The sequence below is a fragment of the Gossypium hirsutum genome, chromosome D11 (genome assembly GCF_007990345.1).
Source record: "Gossypium hirsutum isolate 1008001.06 chromosome D11, Gossypium_hirsutum_v2.1, whole genome shotgun sequence".
NCBI lineage: Eukaryota > Viridiplantae > Streptophyta > Magnoliopsida > Malvales > Malvaceae > Gossypium > Gossypium hirsutum.
Genome location: NC_053447.1, coordinates 1263656 through 1283872, shown reverse-complemented (window position 1 = coordinate 1283872; position 20217 = coordinate 1263656). Strand labels below are relative to the sequence as shown.

Below are 20217 nucleotides of genomic sequence, written 5' to 3'. Positions count from 1 at the left end.
TTTGAAATTATTATATTTATATGTCAAACAAGGAAACAAAATCAAAGGGCCATGCAGACTGTGCTCTTTTTTCGAAAGGGGCCATGCAAACTGTTCTAGTTTGGGGGCAGAACCGCGGTGTCAAATCGGTTGTCACGTTTATCACGTGTGACATGTCTGTGAGGAACTTGAGATTTTATAATTAAAAAAATGATTTTATGAATTTTTAATTAGGTTTTCACAATCAATTTGAGTTTATCTATTTTAATTAAATAATTTATCAAAAATCATAAAAATTTAAATTTAAATTTAATCTGTTCGTATGTCAATGGGTTCAATTTCTTATTTTAAATCGATACCTAATTCAAATTAGTTTTGAATTGTATTTTAATTTAGGGTAAACTATAAAAATAGTCATTTTTGTTTGCCTCAAATTACATTTTAGTCACTTATGTTATCGTTTTGTTGTGAAGAGGTTACACTACTGTTAAAATCCGTTACCTCCTTAACGGAAGTCCTATGTGGCAATTCAAATGGGTTTTAAATGTCAACTTGGATGTCTAGTTGTTGGGATGAAAATAGATTTTTAATTAAATAAAATTCAATTTGGACTGTTACGTAGGACATCCAAGTTGACAATTAAAATCCATTTGTACTGCCACGTAGGACCGCCGTTAGGGAGGTAACGGAGCTTAACGATAGAGTGATCACTTCGTAACAAAACAATAACGTAAGTGACTAAAACGTAACATTTCAAACATAAGTGACTAAAATGCAATTTAAGACAAACAAAAGTGACTATTTTTGTAGTTTACCCTTTAATTTATTGAATTCATACAAATTTTAAATAGTATTTGCTAGGCGGATTGGAGTTTAAATTATTGCTTATAAAGGAGTGGCGATGCTTTATTTCCTTTAGATCATCTTTATTTTATTTCATTTATTTTTATTTTTATTGAATTATTTTGGATAGTACACTGCTTCTTAAACATGGCCAAAGATGGTGAAAGGTCGTCGTTTAGGTTCAATGTATTATCTTCTTTAAAAAAAATCATAAATATAATTTTTGAGATTAAATCTTAAATTTTATAAAAATATAAGGACTAACATCGTATTTTAACCTAAATTTCTTCACATATTACAGTGTCATAATATAATAAATATAGATACGTGGCAAACAATAAAAGGGCCATGTTGCAAACAGTTATTACAACAATAATGTGAGTTTAGGGAGGCAGACAGGGTATCAAATCAGTTATCACGTTTAGTACGTGTTGGTGATCTTCTCCACCAGCAATTGATTCGAATACTTTATTAAAAGATGCTTTAAAAATAAAGTTTTTATAGTGATTAATAATTAAAATTATAAAATCTCTCACTCGATTTTCCAATTATTTTTTTAGTCACCAACTGTTATTAACGAAAAACTAACTTGTTATTATGTTTTTTGGTATAATTCTTATTATTTTTTGTTATTAGTTTGGTTATTATTGTTAGTTATTAAGATTAATAAAAACTCAAATTGATGGTTTTAGTTAGTATTATTATTGTTAGTTTTTAGGGTTTAGTTATTAATAACTATTGTTACTTAGTATTATTATTAGTAAAAAACTAATATTATATTATGGTTAGTTATTAGGATTAGTAAAAACCCTAATTATTATTTTAGTCAGTATGATTGTTAATTTTTACATTATATTATTGTTAGTTATTATTTTTAGTAAAACCCTAATTATTATTGTAGTTAGTATTATTTTGAGTAAAAAACTATTATTATTATTATTATTATTATTATTAGTTTTGTATTATTTTTGTAAAATACCCTAGTTTTAAGGTATAAATGTTTTGTCAAGAATGGCAAGATTAACACAATTAATTTATTTATGTTTTTTTGCCGTAAAACCATTGAACTTTTCCTTCCAATAAGTCAAATGGGTTAAATTGCAATTTCATACCTTCACTATATAAAAATTAAAAAAATAGTAGGTCTTTTACTTTTAATACCAGCATATAAAAACACTTGAAAATTTCAATCAAACTTTTTTTTTTGTTGTGTTTTTCATTTTTTTCTAAAAACGAGTCTTAGATTTTTATAATTATAATAAGCGTTAATGCATTTTTTATATTCTAAATTTGACAAATTATATTCATTTTAGTCCTTAAAGTTAAATTTTGTAAAGATTTGAAATTCGCCATATTACTAAATTCAAGTATCAAAATAAAAAATATATATAATTATGGGTAATTTACCAATAAAAGCCGTTTTTTAAATTTACCAATAAAAAATATATATAATTATGGGTAATTTATAGAAATATTGTTATTATCTTAATTATATTACTTACGTTCTAACGATTTATCAGACCTATTCCATACACGTGATAAATCAAAAAAATAATACAACAATTCCGTAAAAAAAGATCCGGTGTTTACTTCAAATAAATGAGGAAAATGACGATTTGAATGTTTGAAAATTTAATTTTAAACCGAAAAAATCGAAATTGAGGGGCAAAAAAGGATCTTTTTCGACGAAAACTGCGGCAAACTTTCGGATGTTTGCCAGCGCGTAGATCTCGAAAAGTTATTCGAAATAAAAAAAATTGTCTCAATCGGACAACCGAGCCAAAAGTTATGGCCTTTCAAAGTTTTCCAAGCTAAAAAATATAAACTGTTCATGTCACGTCAGCAAATTGCGTCCTCGTAGGCGCGATTTGTGTCCACGTAAGCAAATCGCGCTGACGTGGACGCGATGTCCTGTACCCTGACATCGCGCTGACGTGGATGCGATTTCGCGGAAAATGACCCATTCCGGTAAATAATCAAAAAATCGGCCCATTTCGATAAATTTTGAAAAAAAACGTTTTTTATTGATAATTTGCCTTATAATTATAGACAGCAATATAATAAGTACCAAATTAAAAGGAAAAAATTACATTACCCCTAGCGTGTGCTCGGTCCGTGCCCCTCGTATGAAATTAAGCCACCTGTTCTTCTTTCATTGAGATATTTAAACAAAAAAATGAAAAAAATCACGTGGCTTAATTTAGAGAAAAGATGATGCAATTTTCGCTAAGTAAAGCAAAAGGGACGAAATTATTTTTAAAAAATAAAAAAAAATCGAAATGATTAAAATGAAAGGTGACAAAATGACAGACAACATGTCCAATTATAAATTTTGTAATTTTGTATCTATTTTGGCAAAAACGAAGGCCAAAGCAAGAAATTCTGAAATTAGAAGTAGAAAAAAAACTGGAAAAACTTCAATCTCTTCTTATATATATAGAATCGAAACGCATTAGCTAAGTGTTAGCCATATCCAGTATTGGTTTCAAGTTCGCATCAATGAAATAAGGTCAGTTATTTTCTCTGTTCCCTTTTTTCTCTCTCTCTCGAGTATTGGTTTCCACTTTATTGTTTCATGCTTCTTTTTTAAGGTTTCTGGATTTTAAATTTTCTGTTTGTTTGCTGAGAAATTATAAAAAATAAAGCTGCAGGCATCTCCATTGTTCTTTTTTTTTTTATGTTCTTGTTTATAAATTAAAAGTTTCTAAGGAATTAAAGCTTTTTATTGAATAATTCATGGTTTTTTTCAGGAGGAAATCCAAAATTTCTAGGTTAAAAGCTGGGAATAAAATATTTTGGTAGTTAGTAGAAATCTAGAAATTACGATTATAAATGAATTGAATACAGGATCTGTCTGGTTGCTGAGAAAAATAAAAAAGGAAAAAAGAAAAGTCAGACATTTTTTTTTTGAATTCTATATGACAAAAATTGTGAACGAAATTTTGATGAATGAAAAAAATTATGAAAAAATAAAATGAAAATTTTCTTGAAATGCTTTTTTTTTCGTGTTTCCATTGGTTCGCATATTAGTTTTAATGCAGTAGGTTACTGTATCTATTTTTGTTAAAAACTAGTATAGCTAATGGAATAAGTTGACATTTACACTTAACCAATTTTTGACAATAAAAATAGATAAATTTTTAATAAAAAGAATAGTTCACTCTTTGATCTAACGAATTAATTTATCCAACTATTAAATGAAATGAATAAAATATAATCTAATTTTTAATACAAAAATTTCAATAATATTTTTACCATTTTAACCTGATTGCCTATTTTTCTGAAACTTCAATTACTCTTTATTTAATCTTTAATTACATGTTTTAACAAAACTTGTTAGTCAAATCTCAAAATTCAAAATTAATTAAAATTAGATGAAAAATATCACAACACAACCATATATTATATGGGACAAAACATCATGACAATAAAATCAAATCTATGAAAAAGTTTCTTGTAGATTATTCAAGAAAGTTCAGATTAATATTCAATTGATGGATGCTAAGTTAATCGAAGCCTTATAAATACACATTATATGTGTACGTGACAAAAAAAGCAAAGAAAATCAAAAGGCTATGCAAACCTTTTTGTTTAAGGGTAGGGGCCATGCAAACTTTTATTTACAACAAAAATGTGAGTTTAGGGGGCAGATCTGAGATGTCAAATCGTTGTCACCTTTAGCACGTGCCGGTGATTAAGATAAAAAATATAAATTTAAAATTTTTAATAAATCGATATTAGATAAATGGTTTTGAAGGGGATGATAATTGATAAGTAAGAAATTAAAATATTTTTCTTTTATTTTTCTTCCGGAGGCGCATCAAAGTCAAAAGTAGGGTAGCGGTCAAGGATTAGCGTTGTATTTTTTTTAAAATTAAAATAATTATGCGCTGGAATTGAACTGTAAGGCGGCTGCCGAAAAAGTTTAGATTTAATATATATTTGATTAAAAATAATATATTTTAATATATAAAAAACTTTTACCCGAGGCCTGACCTGTTTTCTAAACGGGTCTTATTTTTTTTTGCTCAAATTCATGTTTCGAGCCTATATTTTTACCCAAATCCTCTCATTTTTCGGGCGGGTAGTCGGGCCGGGTTGGGTAGCCCAACCCATGGTCACCCCTAGTTGAATATAGAAAAAAAAATAATTGGTCAAATAGGTGGTTTTTGGAGAGAGCGTGTGAAAGTGTGTCCAGTTAGATGCATTTTCTGTACAGTTGATAGGAAAACTCTTCCAATTAGATAAGCTTTCTGGTGACATGTCACGGAAAGTATGTCCAGTTAGTTGTGTTTTCTTTGGAATTTTCAAAAAAACTCCCAATTTGGCACACTTTTTCGACATGTCAATAGAAAACTTGCTCAGCTAAACAAACTTTCACACTCTATCATAAAAAACGACTTATTTCCCTAAATTTAAAAAAAAACAACCTATTTAATTAATTAATAAATTTTGTTGACATATATGACCTATTTAACTCGATTATAAATTAAGTAAAAAGATAATTATCTCAAAATACACATACTCGTATGGTTTATAAATATAAGTTTAAGAATATTCATAAATTTGTTTAAAAGTTATTAAAAGTTATACATACTCGATTATATTTAATTCATAAATAACTTATTTTTATTTAGCTTCTTCATTTATCTATTTTTAATTAGTAAATAATGAAAAATTAGTTAAAATTAAATATTTTAAATTTATATTTAATTCAATTATATATTAAACTTAAAGATTAAATTATTAAATTGAAAAGTTAATTATTTGTCTTTGTTTAGAAAGCTTTATTAAAAACAGAAATTGATTAAATATTAAATATTATTTATCATAGGGATTGATGATTTCTTTTATTTATCAAAATGGGTGATTTTCAAAGGGATTTTTTTTATTCAAGTGCTCCTATATATTTGCATATTTGCCAGGCGAAAACAGTATCTCTTTTAAGAAAAAGGGAGCTCTAAATTTAATTCAAGTGGCTCAAACAAACTTCAATCCCATCTTCTATATATAATCTAAACGTAAGCTAACTGTTAGCCATCTCCGAGATTTAAGAAAGCAAAAATAGATTAAAGAAGAAGAAGCTTAAGAACAAACCTCAAAAACTCTCAAGTGTTTTTCAAGCTCGCATCAATCTAGTAAGGTTAGCTGGTTTTTTTTTTTTGTTTACATTGCTTTCTTTTTAGCTTCTAGGTATTGGGTTTATCTTTGTTTTATATTTCGAGTCTTGGGTTGATTTTTTTTTAGATTTTTGTATTCATTTTTTTTCTCTTCCTTCAGTTTCTGGGTAGTTGGATTTTTTCTGTTTGTTTTCTGAGAAAATACGAGAAAGAACAAAAAAATGGTAGATGCAGGCAGCTTCATTAGATTTTTATCTTCTTACTTTATAAGTTTCTAAGGATTTAAAGCTTTTTATCTAAGAATTTAATGTTATGTTTCGCATTAAAATCCCAATTTATAGCTTTATAAGCAATAACGATAATAAAAAGCTCAAATGGCAGGCTTTAAAGAAACACCCGAGGATTTTTATGGCTCGTTCTTCATATAGTTAGAAGACAATAAAAATCTAGTAATCACATAAACAAATTGAATACAGCATCTCTGTTTGGTTTCTAAGAAAAACAGAACGGAAAAAAAAAAGGTCGGTGAAAAATTTTCCTTTTGGGATTTTATATTCAGTAAACTGGGCCATGCTGATGTGTTTATGTCGATGGTCCCAATTGTAGTATTCGAATTTGTTTTCTGCTTGTGATTCTTATTACAAGTTCAAATCTCTTGCTTAGAAATTTCTCATTAATTTCAATGATTAGATGTTTCTTTAGCTCAGAAAATACCATAGCGTAACTCAATTTGTTCATATGTGGCAAAAGAAAAAAAAAAGTTTAAGGCTTTACGAAAGTGGTGATGTGGATGATAAATTATGTGGTAAAAGTATCATGAGTTCTTTATACTAAGAGTTTGATTACATTTTAACTATTCTATTTTAAAAAATGGGTAAATTAGTCCCTATACGTTAGATCAAAGACCAAACTGGTACTTTTGTTATTCTAGCCATTTTTATTAATAAAAATTGGTCTATAAGGTGCACATGTTACACTATGTGTAACTAATTTGCCTTTTTTTAGTAGAGGAGATAAAATGTAATCTGTCTCCTAATAGAAGGGTCTCCAATATAATTTTACCAAATTATGGTATTAAAAGATGTTATAGCATCCTAGTTTAGATTATGTATTGAGTGTGCTCTTTATATTCAAATTGGGTTTTTTCTCCACTTACCAAGTTACCGCCGGTATCAAAGTTCAAGGTCTATTTTTGTTGTTATTGTTTTGTCATATAGTAAACTTTTTATCAAAGTCCATTTACTATTTTAGTCAAATATTTAAAAGAAGGGATTGATTTGTTTAATAAAAAATCTTTTAGTGATGTAATCTTTTGGACTTTCCAACCAATTTTATTGGTGGGGTCTTTGAATAGGATGAAATGGTGTTTTCAAACTGGTAATTGATGTATATTTTTTTTTGTTTGTTCATTGATGGTCCCATTAGATATATGCCATTTACTTGCTATAAAATGGTTATGTTGGGCTTAAGATATCTGTATTTGATGCATGTTTAGATATGGTTTGAGATATGAAAATGTAAGGATCTTCAGTCGCACTCATGTAAATCTCGAATAATGGTGCTTGTAATTGGTGATCATAGGTGAAGTTATTTAGGTATAGGTTTACTATAAGATATGAATCTCCAAATAGTGATTGTTGATAAATATATGTAAACTTTTGGTATTGGCAGGTGAACCTTTTGTAGCAAATGAGTGCACTGTCGACAATTTTCGGGATTGTATAAACGTTCGTTTGTTGTCATGGGCTGTGCAAGCTCGAAGAGAAGCAAACAATTACATGGTTATGAAGATCCAAGTGTTCTTGCTGCTGAAACACCTTGTGAGTAACGATTCTACTTCGTGTGGCTTGTAAATATGTCCTTTATGTTGCTTGAGTTCTTTGTTTTTTCTTAAAATACTTGTGTCATATATCAAACACATGTTTGGACGTTGGTACAGCCGTATGACTCTTTAAATATATGAAAGAACTTAAATTTGTCGAATGTATCTGTATCAATATTTAATTTTCAACGTGGAATAAGCTATCAAAATTTGCCTTTGTTTGCTTTTTTCTTTAGACACTTCCCCGAGTATGGATACAGGGAATAACTTTGAAAAAGTTGAACATATCCATGTCAAATACAGTGGCTGGCCTTGGCCCCCTCCCGAAGTGGTAGAATTGCTTTAGAGTCCCTTTAGAAACTGTAAGAATACAAATTAGTACAGTAGTAAATTTTCATTTTGGTCCCTCTAAATATTTATAATTTACTTCTTTCCCTCTAGGAGAAATTTTTGGCTTCACCTCTGGTCAGATATATACTCTGTACCTAACGCTCAAATCTGATGATAATTTCTGTTTGCAGTTACGGTTAATGAAGTAGAGTCCCTGGAGGAGCTTTATAAGAAACTAAGCAATTCGATAATTGCAGATGGACTTATTCACAAGGTACATTCATTCAACATATACGATTTGAATCAAGCCATAAGCAAACAGTAATTAATTTCTCTGATGTTTTGTTAAATTCTATGCCTTCTTATATAGGAAGAATTCCATTTAGCCCTCTTCAAGAACAGAAATCAGAGGAATCTTTTTGCAGACAGGGTGTGTAATGTTAGCTCGACATTGCTTGTATTCTGTATCAAAATTTATTTTTGTACCAAACCGTTAACTGTTTGGGATTCCAGATCACTAGAACACGAACGTTTTCTATTTCTGCAATGTTATTGTCCCCACTTTTTCTTATATCATCACCTATAAATTTGCAGGTTTTTGATTTGTTCGATCTCAAACGTAATGGGGTCATCGAGTTCGGTGAGTTCGTTAGATCATTGGGCATCTTTCATCCCAATGCACCTGCGGCTGACAAGATCGCATGTAAGGGCAACTCTTTTGATGGCAAAAGTATCATAGAAGCCCCTGTACTACGAATAGAATTGCATTTTGCTCTGTACGTTAAATCAAAGAGCAAATTTTTTTTTTGTTAAATTTAATCCATTTCTACTATAAAAAATTAGTCCTTGTACATCAAAATGAGTACACGTGGCAAATCAAGTGTAATTGTTTGGTTATTCCGTCAGTTTTTAGCAGTAGAAATAGATGAAAATCTTAATTGAAAGAACTGCTTTGCTCTTTAATTTAATGTATAGGGACCTATTTGCTCATTTTATGATTAAAAGGGGGCAAACTACAATCTGATTCCTACTACAGGTGCTTTCATAATACCCTTTTATGATTAGTTTTTTTCTTCATGAATTATGTTCTTAGTTGTGCAAATCCTTCTTGCAGTTGCATTCAAGCTTTACGACTTAAGACAAACCGGCTTTATCGAGCGTGAGGAGGTTCGTATCATAACGATAACCTACCAAGTTACTATTGTTTACACGTATATGGTCAATACTAACTAAAATATTTCATTGACTTGCAGTTGAAGGAAATGGTTTTGGCACTTTTGCATGAATCGGAACTGGTTCTTTCAGAAGACATCGTTGAAATGATTATCGATAAGGTGCAGATATCTCTGACCGATCAACTATCGGATATATTCGTATTCGATACCGACATTCTTAACTCTCATTTTATTTTTTTCTGCAGACATTTAGCGAAGCAGACACAAAAGGTGACGGCAAAATCAATCTAGAAGAGTGGAAAGCATTTGTATCAAAATATCCATCTCTCTTAAAGAACATGACTCTCCCATATTTGAAGTGAGTAAATCTATTTTGCTAAACTAATACCCAATGCATACCCAAACATACCCTAGTACTCGAGTCATGTACAAAGGAGGACCGTAATGGTGGCCAAGGGCCCCCTCAAAATATTGAAAACAAATTTCATTTCTTCCTTAAAGGTTTTAGAAAATTTTAAGTAGGCCCTCCAAAATTTTTAAATTTCTCATTATAATTTTTACTTCTTTTTTTTTTTTGAAAATTTTAATTAAGCTCACAAAATTTTAAAAGTTTTAATTAGACTCTCAAATTTTATTAAATTTTTTTTCATTAAACTCTTAAATTTTTTGAGAATTCCATTAGCCCCTCCCAACTTATTTCCTAGATTCGCTGCTGGCAATGTAGCTAGTTTAATTTCAAAATGTTTGTGGTGTCTTTTGCAGGGATATAAGCATTGCATTCCCCAGCTTCGTCGATCTGCCCGAAATCGAAGAGTCGGATGTTAGCGTCTCCGTCAATGGAGATTAAATATCTGATTTTGTCAAAACGTTTTGCACTAATCTGATTAAATTATGAAGCCGATGAATCCCGAGCATGAAGGACGACCAAAAGTTCATAAAAATCACAATCTGCAAATGGATCAGCAATTAAATGTTCTTCAAAATCTGGGGTTTGCACTCTTTTGTATGTACAGTGTTGTTTTATATGTTTTGGGAATGTTCATATTACTGTCGAGTATCAGAAAATATTGTGAAAAGAACAGTTCTCTCTTTTTTTCTTTTGATATATTTTGTGATAAAAGCTATGCTGATATGACCTCTTAGGTGGGTTTGGATGGGCGATTGGGTGCGGTGCGGTGCGTTTATCTTACTTTTTGTCTCATGCTACAATATCGTTACAGTAACTAATATCACCGCCACCGCTGTTTTTACACTCAAGTAAACGCACCGTCCATCCAAACTCACCTTTAGCTTGTTTTCAAGTTTTATTGACTGTAGTTGACACAATTTTGAATATAAATATTTATAGGGACCAAATTGAAATTACAATAATTTTTAGGAAGGGTTAAAAATATCTAGAAGAAAAGAGTTTTAAATTAATCTGAGAAAAAATTATCTAATAAATATATTTATTAAAGGTTTATATGAGAGGTTTCCTTATTATAAGAACTTGATTAATTTAATTTTTTTATTAATAAAAATTTAAATATGGTTAAATGAGAATTGAGTTAATATTTATTATTTAAAGAATATCATTTAGAGTTAATATTTTTAAAATTTTATTGTTTTATAAATAAATTATTTTGTATGAAATTGAACTGTAGTCAAAAAGATTAATTTTAAAAATATTTTTATACAATAATGTTAATTTTGTTACAATTTAGATTTATTTGATCTTTTTAAAAGTATTGCGATTACATTGATCTTGTTAATAATGGAGAGATTAATTCAATCCAGTTCTTATAGTTCAGGGATCTCTCAAGTACTTTAACCATTATAAAAATATAAAAAAGAGAAAATATTTCTCATAATAATATAACTTATTTTGTGAAAAGAGTGATTCTTTAATTTGGTATTCAGTCGGCTCGTGACATTAATTTGAACAAGAGTTTTAAGTATAATATAAATTATGAATATTTGAATGGGATTAAGTCCACTCCATTGAACCAAAGAGGCTAAAAATAAATATAATGATACTTAAAGGACTAGTAAGCAATAAGCACTTATTACTCAACTCAAGTCACCACACCGACATTGAGTTTGATTATAAACCAAGACTCCCACATGCCCAACACAGTTGCAGCCACAAGTACAGGGAAACCAATGGGACGACACATAATGTCAGAACTGAAACAAATTGGGTTAATTGCACAGAATATCCTCGAATTAGGATCCAAATTTTGAATTGAATTCAAACTTTATAAAATATTTTGATTGAGTCCTTAAAATAAATTAGTATTATATCAATTGAGTCATTTTGTCAGCTTAACAGACAATTATGAGATTATATGCTAGTCTGGATATGAAGTGGACTGTATTTAAAATACATGTATCAAATTATAAACTCGTGTGTACTTAGATTTGAGGTATTAAAAAGTTTAATGATATTGTTTTCTTTCTTTAATAAGTCAATTCCAAGCTGTCTACGTAATAAGTACACACATATTTACAATTTAATCAAAAATGCTTTAAACATTGTTATCTAAATTGGCATTTAACATTTGAATTAATAGATAGGTAGACCGAATGACTTGATTTGATACAATGAGCGGTGGTGGGAGGAGGACAAGCAAGGGCCTTGATCTCTTTAAATTGGAAAATTGGTTTTTTAATTACCTTTTAGGATGTATAAAACTATAAATTGGTAAAGACAAAATTATACTTTGATCCTCTAAAATGATGAGATTTTAATTTAGTCCTTTAAAAAATTATAAAGATTTGACTTATAGGTGTAATTACATTTCCCCTATGTACAACATTTATACTTTGAGGATTTATATTAAAATATTTTAAAGTTTTAGAAATCAATTTAAAATCAGAACAATAATTTAAAGACGTTTGGTGGAATCAACTCAGTGAAACATAAGTGACAGTTGTATACAATACAACATATGCATGCGGGTATCGATATTTGACATTTGTATATATTTTTATTTTTATTTAGAATTTAGAATTATTAAATTGATTAAAAAATATAAAAAAAATAGTTGTGGATAGATGGACCAAACTAAAATAAATACAAAATGTGAAACAACATTCAAGCTTTAAACTTGTAAACCAGCCAAGAAAGCAACTCCAGTTGATGGTAACCATGATGATCCGTAGATAAATTGTTGGACTGTAAATTTACTTGCTTCAATCTCGGAAGTAATAACCCTATATCCCGGCCACCTGATTCGTTGCCCGATCGCCGCTCCTGGCCCGTAATTCATGTATTCACCATAATATAGTGTATCCAGGGCGAATGTGGTGTTCCACTCGAGCCATCCCTTGGGGTGTACGTGATTATTCATGTATGATAACATGAACACAACCCTAGAGTACAATTTCCACGGACGGCCCAAGTACGTCTCAAAGCTACCATTGGATGCGACGAGATCCGATGCTGGTAGAATCCGACATGCATGGATCGAGATGCCCGTATTTTGATTCGGGTCTTTTCGGTTTTGAGCAGTGATGGTGTTTTTCTGTAAGGCCATCGGTTTCCGAGCATAAATGCTACAGTTTTGGAATACCACGGCGGCGTTACCGAAAATGAAATCAACCGTCCCATAAATGTCACATTCACGGTAGAATTGCCGGTTGGAGTGAACATAGAGAGTGTCTTGGTATCCGATGATGTTACAACGGTAAACCACGGCATGATCTGCCCCGACACGAAGAGCCACCGCTTGGTGCTTAGCTGGTCCGGCCCAGTTCTCGAATGTCATGTCTCTTGCAATAAAACCGGCCCCGGTTGCAGCTGAAACAATCAATGAAATCCATACAAGTTGCAAACATTAGTATATGGTCATTCAATGATCCTTAAAATACATAATAAATTTTTTAAAGAAGTTTCAAACATATCCATATTGGAGATAGGGAAATGTCATTAGAGCTGATTATTCGACAATAACACATGCACAACCAATAATGGTAGATAACACCGTGACCCACTTTCAATAATGTCACTATTTTAGCTTCAAATTGTACCCATAAACATAACATTTCCAATCATTTCAGCACTTTCCTATTGAAAAAAACATTGCATGTATTTATTACATTTTTGGCACCTTGCAAGTTAATTTTCATCAATTCAACTTGTAATTATATATATTACAATTTTTTATGTATTATGGATCCATTAAAAGTTCATTTTCATCCCAATTTGACTTTAAAAAAATAAAACAACATTTTTGTCCAAAAATTTCAAGTATCACACCTTAAAAATTGAAAATTTTGAAAAAAAAAATAGAGAGGATAAGGTGCAAATCTCTAGTGCTTTTGTCCCTCTAGAATAACTTCCCATGTGCATGGTTTAAAAGGTTTTTTGGTCCCATTTTCCTTTTTTGAATGAGGATTTAAAGAAAAATACTAAAAATAAAAGGTAAATTTTTTAGATTTTATAAATGAATTAAAAGCGTGACAAATGTTTTATAAATATAAAAAAATTAAATTAATAAATAAATACCTAAATTTGTTGATAAAATTCATGTATATGAAATAATTTTTTATAAATAAGAAAAAGGTAAAAGGAATTTACCAAAGGCAGCCGTGTGGAAAGTGGTGATGTTGTCAAAAATACTTTTTCCACCTGAAATTATTGTTTTACCCTTCCCGTCCCCTATGAACATCAAGTTTATTTTCTTTCTCCCCACCTTCAAATCTTTCTCTTCGTACCTGTCAATAAAATCCATTACTCAATTTACTGATTTATCCTTACACCAAACTTCTAATTAAACTTATTATTATAAAAGTGTTTTTTATATTTTAATACAAACTTAATAAAAACAAAAATTAAACTTATCACACAATGCATTTTAAATAATTTAATCTAATATAAAATATACTTAATAATGCATTAAATATTATTTTTTAAAATAATATGGTGAAAAAAAATTATAGAAAACACATATTTATTAGAAAATTATATAAGAATCTAAAGTTCAAATTTAAATGTTAAAACTGAAATTTTTAAAAAAATATGTTAATTTTATATTTAAAAAATGGAAAAAAAACCATTATAATAATACAATTTAATTTTATCAAAACATAAAATTTTCATTTTTCAATTTAATTAACACCAACTTTTAAAATTAAATTCGCTTTTAAACTTTAAAAGGCCGAAATGAAAAAAAGGCTATGGTATTATATTCCTTATAACCATAAATTTACCTTCCTGCCCTCACGTAAATGATGATCCGCCGAGTACTATTCTCCGGCGCCTTTTTAATTGCCTCGCTGATCGTCTTAACGGTACCGTTTTTCGAGACGATTATATCAGCCTGGATCGCCGACACGGGGGTGTTCAACAGTACCCTCTCCTTCCTCCCTAGCCACTTCGGGAATTTGTCCTCGTCGACATTTTCTCCCGATAAATCGTCACCCGACGCCAGCAACCTCCTGTTCTGCACCGGCACTCCGCCGAAATCGTCTCCGCCGCTCGCAGCGAAAATCGACAAGCAATTACTCACGAGCTCCGCCAAGTCGTTCAGTTTCGCCGCCACTTGGTCCTTCACCGTCCCGCTCACTCCTCGAACCCCTCCGTACACGTGTCGTGGTTCGTCAAGGCCGCGCTCAGCCAAGTCATCACGTCTTGGGACGAGCTGCCTTTATAACCGCCGTCTTGCGAAGGCACGACGGAGGAGAGAGAACGGGAGAGTGCGTCGACGGAATCTTCTAGAAGCTCGAGGCAGTCATCGAACGCTGACCGTACTCGTGGATCCATTTGAACGTAGGAGATCGACGCTGTCGTATAAAGAGCTTGACTAAAGTGCCGTAACGTCATATTGAACGAAATGTGGACAAGGTCTTGCTCACTAGCAGCGAGTGAGCCAGGGAACTCGAGGAGTGAGGTAACACAGAGACTCGGGAACCGAGCTTTACTACACGTCTTGGAAATAGCTCGAGTGGGTTTCCGGTGGACCAATACGCCTCCTCCACCGCCGCCGCCAACACGGTCGGCAGCTCCTTCACGGAGCACGATTGCAAGCCCAGCACAAACAGCTGACACAACGATCATACCCAAAGCAATAACCGAAACGATAACAAGCCTGTTCTTCTTGTTTTCAGGTCTGGGTTCTTCTCCTTCTTCTTCACGTTGTTGCCGGTGACCACCGGAACTTTCGAATTCCGGTCGTCGGAGTAAGTCGTATCCCATTGATCTTTTCTTTTTTTCAATTTGGGTCAGTAATGAGAGGAAGATAAAAGCTATAAATACTACTACAACTACTTACATGATCATATATGAATGTTCATAAACAATGAGTAAAGTGTGTGGGGTTATATAAGAAGAAAAAATGGTGGAAAATTAGAGAGAAGAAGGTCGGTGTTGAAGGCTTATGTGGGCAACCATGAGCTGTCCTCTACTTTCAGCACTGTTTGGTTTTTGCCCATTGAAATTAGACTCCCATTGAAAAAAGTACGGATAAATTTCACTTCAGGTAATAAATTATTAGTAAATTTATATGTTGACTATCGTACTTTAAAAAGTTACAAAATAGTCACTAAATAATTCGAAAGTTTTCATTTAAATTATCGAACTATTCAAAAGTTTTTAAAGTCACAAAGCTGTAAAGTTTTTTAAAAGAATTAAGTTTAGCTAATAAGCGTCAAACGACGATTCAACAATTTGTACAGTGGATTAGAATCAATATGCTTCAACGAATACAAGAACATATCTTAGATCTAAGTCGATTTGATATTTAGTGTTAGAGATTGAAGATGAAGGTTATTTAGATTTTGATTTGTAAATCAGTGACGCTCAAAGCTATTTTGAGAAAAAAATAACCGTAGAAGAGAAGGAAAATGATAGCTTTCGATGCAGGCGGTGTGAATTGAGAAGGCTATACAACAATGATTTTAACAGCCTAATGATTTAAATAAAAACTTTCAAATAATTCAATAATATTTTATATTAAAAAAAGTTAAATGTTACTAACAATTCAATAATTTTGGGTGTAGTTTAGTTAGATTTCTCACTTTGTTTTACTTTTATCATCTTTTTGGATTTTAAAAGTAGAAGTTAAAAAATATATAAATAATGATAAGATGCATTAAGTATAAACGATTGAGATATGATTAAGGAATTAAGAAAGTTCATAGAACTTTTTTGATTAAAATTTTAGTGGAGTTGTGGGGTTTTCTTTTCTTTCTCTTTTTCTTCTTTTTACTCTTTCAAATGGATTTTTTTTATTAACTTTTTTTATGGTGATTGATGAGGGATTTTATAGAGTGAAGACCTTGATGTGGACTTTTTTTGATGAATACCTTATATAAAGTAAATTTGTTAATGAGTTGGGTTATTTGTTCAGGTTTAAATGTTGGTTCGAAATTTGAAAAGATTTAAGAAAAATATTAGGTCTGAAAAATAAGCTTGGGCAAAAAAATTAAACCTGTTTAAAATATGGGTTGAACTCGGGCTTAAACATTCAATGCCCGAGCTTGGCATGACCCGATCCGTTTTTAAGTTTATAATACTTTATATTATGTTATTTTTATATGTTATGTAATTTATAACCCATTAAAAAATAAATTTATACTCTAATGTAAACATTAAAATAATGTTAAGATGACTATATAGAAAATTTCAATACATAAAAAAATAAAAATATTAATATTAAAATAAAATAAATATTTTTAAAAAATATTTAAAATATAATATGGGCGGGCCTAAAATAAATATGGATTAATCTTTTGCAAATATGAGCGAGTTTGGACAAAATTTTAAGTCAATATTTCAGGGTGGGTTAGGCTTGGGCGAGTATAAATTATGTTAATATCATGTTTAGACCCAACCCGACCTATAAACACCTCTAGGTCAGAGACTATAACAGTCTGTTTTCAGTGAAATCGAAACAGTGATTTCGGGACCACAAATTCGAGGTCGAAAGAAAATTTATTTTAATATTATTTCATGGTCTATGGTATGATAGAAATGTTGTATAAAAATCTCGTTAAGAAATTTTACCGATTACATGTCTAATTTGTTAAAAAGGACTAAATTGAAAAAGGTACAAAACTTGTTAATTATAATAGTTAAGTGATTAAATAGCTTAACCAATAAATAAGGGAGGACTTAAGGCATAAATATGCCTAAAGTAAATGGCTAGGCGGCATAACATATGAAATTAATAAACTAAAACCAATAAATGGCAAAATTGTAAATTTTGCCAAATTAAAATGAAATAAAATTGGAATTAAAGATTTTCTAGACATTTCCTCATAAAATTCGGCCAAGAACAGCCATGGGAGAGAGAGGGTTTAAGCTGGTTCTTCAATTTTTGCTTGATGTGAGTGAAATTCTTACCCGTTTCTTAATTTTTTTATGTTTTTGAGATTATTATAATTAGGTCCAAGTAACATTTACCTTAGTTTTTTTTTATTGAAAGTTACCATTGATGATTTTATATGATTTTAGTTATTAGATGATGAATTTGAGATGTTGTTGTGTACTTAGAAGTATTTTGTTAAAGAATTTTGGTGAAATCATGATTTAGGGATTAAATTGAAAAGATGTTGAATTCATGGAAAATTCTGAAATTTTATGGAATTAATGGGCTGCTATTGATATATATAAATTTTCTAGGCTTGGAATAAGGATTAAATTGTATGAATTTCATTTTTCGAGCCTAGGGATAAAATTGTAATTAATTAAAATATAGGGGTAAAATGGTAATTTTTCCAAAGATGTGTATTGGTTGAATTGAATATTAATTGTAATAAATTGATGTTAAATTCATTCATATAGATCTAGATAGACCAAATACAGAGTTAGATCGAGGAAAATAAAAAAGTCAGATTAGTAGATTTTGCGTACACGAACACTTGTTGAGGTAAGTTCGTATAATTAAATTGTATGTTTAAATGTTAAATTGAATTGTATGTATGTGATTGTATTATTGTTCTGTATATAAAAGTAAACACATATCCGGCGATGATCGACAAGCATTAAGTCCCGTTTGAATAAATGAAATTCAATGGATAGAGGGTTCCCGTATTGGTTGTGGTCTTGCATGTGTTGCGGACACACCACAGCTTGAAAGAGTGTCCCGTTAAATGGTTCTTGCGAGCTTCCCGTTAATAGCTCTTCGGAGCATCCCGATTGGTTGTGATACTGCATGTGTTGTGGACACACCACAGCTCTTATGAGCGTCTTGATATATGGCTCTTCGGAGCGTCCCGATATTGGCGCGCTTGAATTTCCCAATTATGGCTCGAAAGAGCTTCCTATTTACATGTTTGCATGAGCATTCATGTATATGAATTGATGGATTATAGTTTTGTACACCTTGTGTGTACTACCCGTGTATCCATCGATATTTTAAATGATTCAACGAGCAAAATCCTAACATGAGAAAATATATGAATTCAAAATGAATCATTATCCGTATATACACGAAATAAATGGAAAATTGATATTCGATGAGCTCATACATGTTTTTTTTTTTTATATTCATGTGAAATAAACGACTAACATGTTTGATGAAGTATGTGTTTAGGCTATTAGCCAAATTGCTTTGGATGTATTTTGTATGCTTACATTAGATGTAAAAGAGTGGTAAGTTAATTTCCCATTATACGAACTTACTAAGTTAAAAGCTTACTCTGTTTTATTTTTCTTGTTTTATAGTAATTCGGAGGCTCAAATTGGTTGGAAGCTAGTCGGAGCATCATTACACTATCATTCGGCTCATTTCGGTATAAATATTAAATTACTTTTGGTTATAATGGCATGTATAGACTAAATTTGGCCAATCATGGCATGTATATATGTATGTGTTTGGTTGAAAACTAGCCATTGGTATGGCTTGTAAATGGTATGTTTTGATATGTAAAAATGACCTTAATATGTTTTATGTGTATTTGAAATGGATGAATGTAGAAAATCATATAGACATGTTAGTGATTGGTTTGTGATGGTATAAATGGTAAAATATGCCAATATGTATCTATGGTTATTTTAGTAAATTGGATTGTTAAACATATGCATTGATAATTGGTATGTCATGCATATGACTTAGTTTTGGCTTGATTTGAATGTTTTGTATTGGCTTGTGAACGTGTTAAAGTGTTAATGTAGGTGGAAGACAAATTGGGTGAGAAATGTGACCTTAGAAATGACCTAATTTCATCCACACGGGCGTGTGTTTCAGTCGTGTGTGACACACGGTCTATCCCACGGGCGTGTCCCCTGTACCTTGGAAAATTTTTGAAATTTTCTGAAAAATTTTTCGAGTTTTTGGTTTGGTCTTGATTTAATCATAATGTGTATTTTGGGCCTCGAGGGCTAATATAAGGGACGATATGAGTGATTATGATTGTTTTCTGATATGAATGTAAAATGATATGAAATGTCTATATTTGAGTTTGTAAATTTCGGTAATGCTTTGTAACCCTGTTCTGGCGACGGATATGGGTTATGGGTGTTACAGAGATAAAGTTGTAGAGAACCTTGATAAAATGCTACCATATATGACGTGATGGAACCTAGCGTGGTTGTGTTTAAGCTTAGGGAGTTGGTCATTGGACTTTTGGAAGTGATAGGAGTTAACACAAACCTATACAATGCGAATTTTCTCGGGATTTTGTAGTGGCCATGTGGTTCCTAAGTTGGGCGAGATTTTAGAATGGCAAGTCATCATTTCGACACTCCTTTTGAGTGATATGGTGATTAATAAAAAAAATACTATTCAATCAATTAATATTGATTATTGACTCAATCAGTTTAATATAATTTTTTGAATTAATACTCAATTTAACTGATCCGACTGACACGGTTCAAATATGATAGTGAATTTGGGGAAATGCATTTTTAGATGAAGCGAGCTTTATTTTGTATAACATGTATGGTAATCGGGCATGTGAAATGCTTCAAATAGTATAGAGATATTAGTTACTTTACTTTAATGCTTCACAGGGAAGAAAGTTA

General features: G+C 30.8%; 2 protein-coding genes across 4 annotated transcripts; one reads left to right on the top strand and one right to left on the bottom strand.

Moving 5' to 3' along the window:
• Positions 1–3176: 3176 nt before the first annotated feature.
• Positions 3177–10372, top strand: LOC107904567 (calcineurin B-like protein 4). Of its 3 annotated transcripts, none has more exons than XM_016830979.2 (9): positions 3177–3331; positions 7614–7762; positions 8286–8368; positions 8465–8524; positions 8689–8797; positions 9209–9261; positions 9348–9428; positions 9515–9627; positions 10032–10372. In XM_016830979.2, exons 2-9 carry the CDS (start codon positions 7684–7686, stop codon positions 10114–10116), a joined length of 663 nt encoding a protein of 220 aa, XP_016686468.1. In that variant the 5' UTR covers positions 3177–3331; positions 7614–7683; the 3' UTR covers positions 10117–10372. The 3 variants fall into 3 exon arrangements, with proteins under 3 accessions (XP_016686468.1, XP_016686469.1, XP_016686467.1); XM_016830980.2 differs by lacking the exon at positions 3177–3331 and adding an exon at positions 5718–5960; XM_016830978.1 differs by lacking the exon at positions 3177–3331 and adding an exon at positions 5746–5965.
• Positions 10373–12283: 1911 nt separating this feature from the next.
• LOC107904569 (probable pectinesterase/pectinesterase inhibitor 34) lies at positions 12284–15646 on the bottom strand. Its single transcript, XM_016830982.2, is given in 4 exon segments — positions 12284–13050; positions 13831–13967; positions 14463–14817; positions 14820–15646. Coding segments are annotated over 4 exon segments (1818 nt in total). The 5' UTR covers positions 15448–15646; the 3' UTR covers positions 12284–12352.
• Between the last annotated feature and the right edge of the window lie 4571 nt (positions 15647–20217).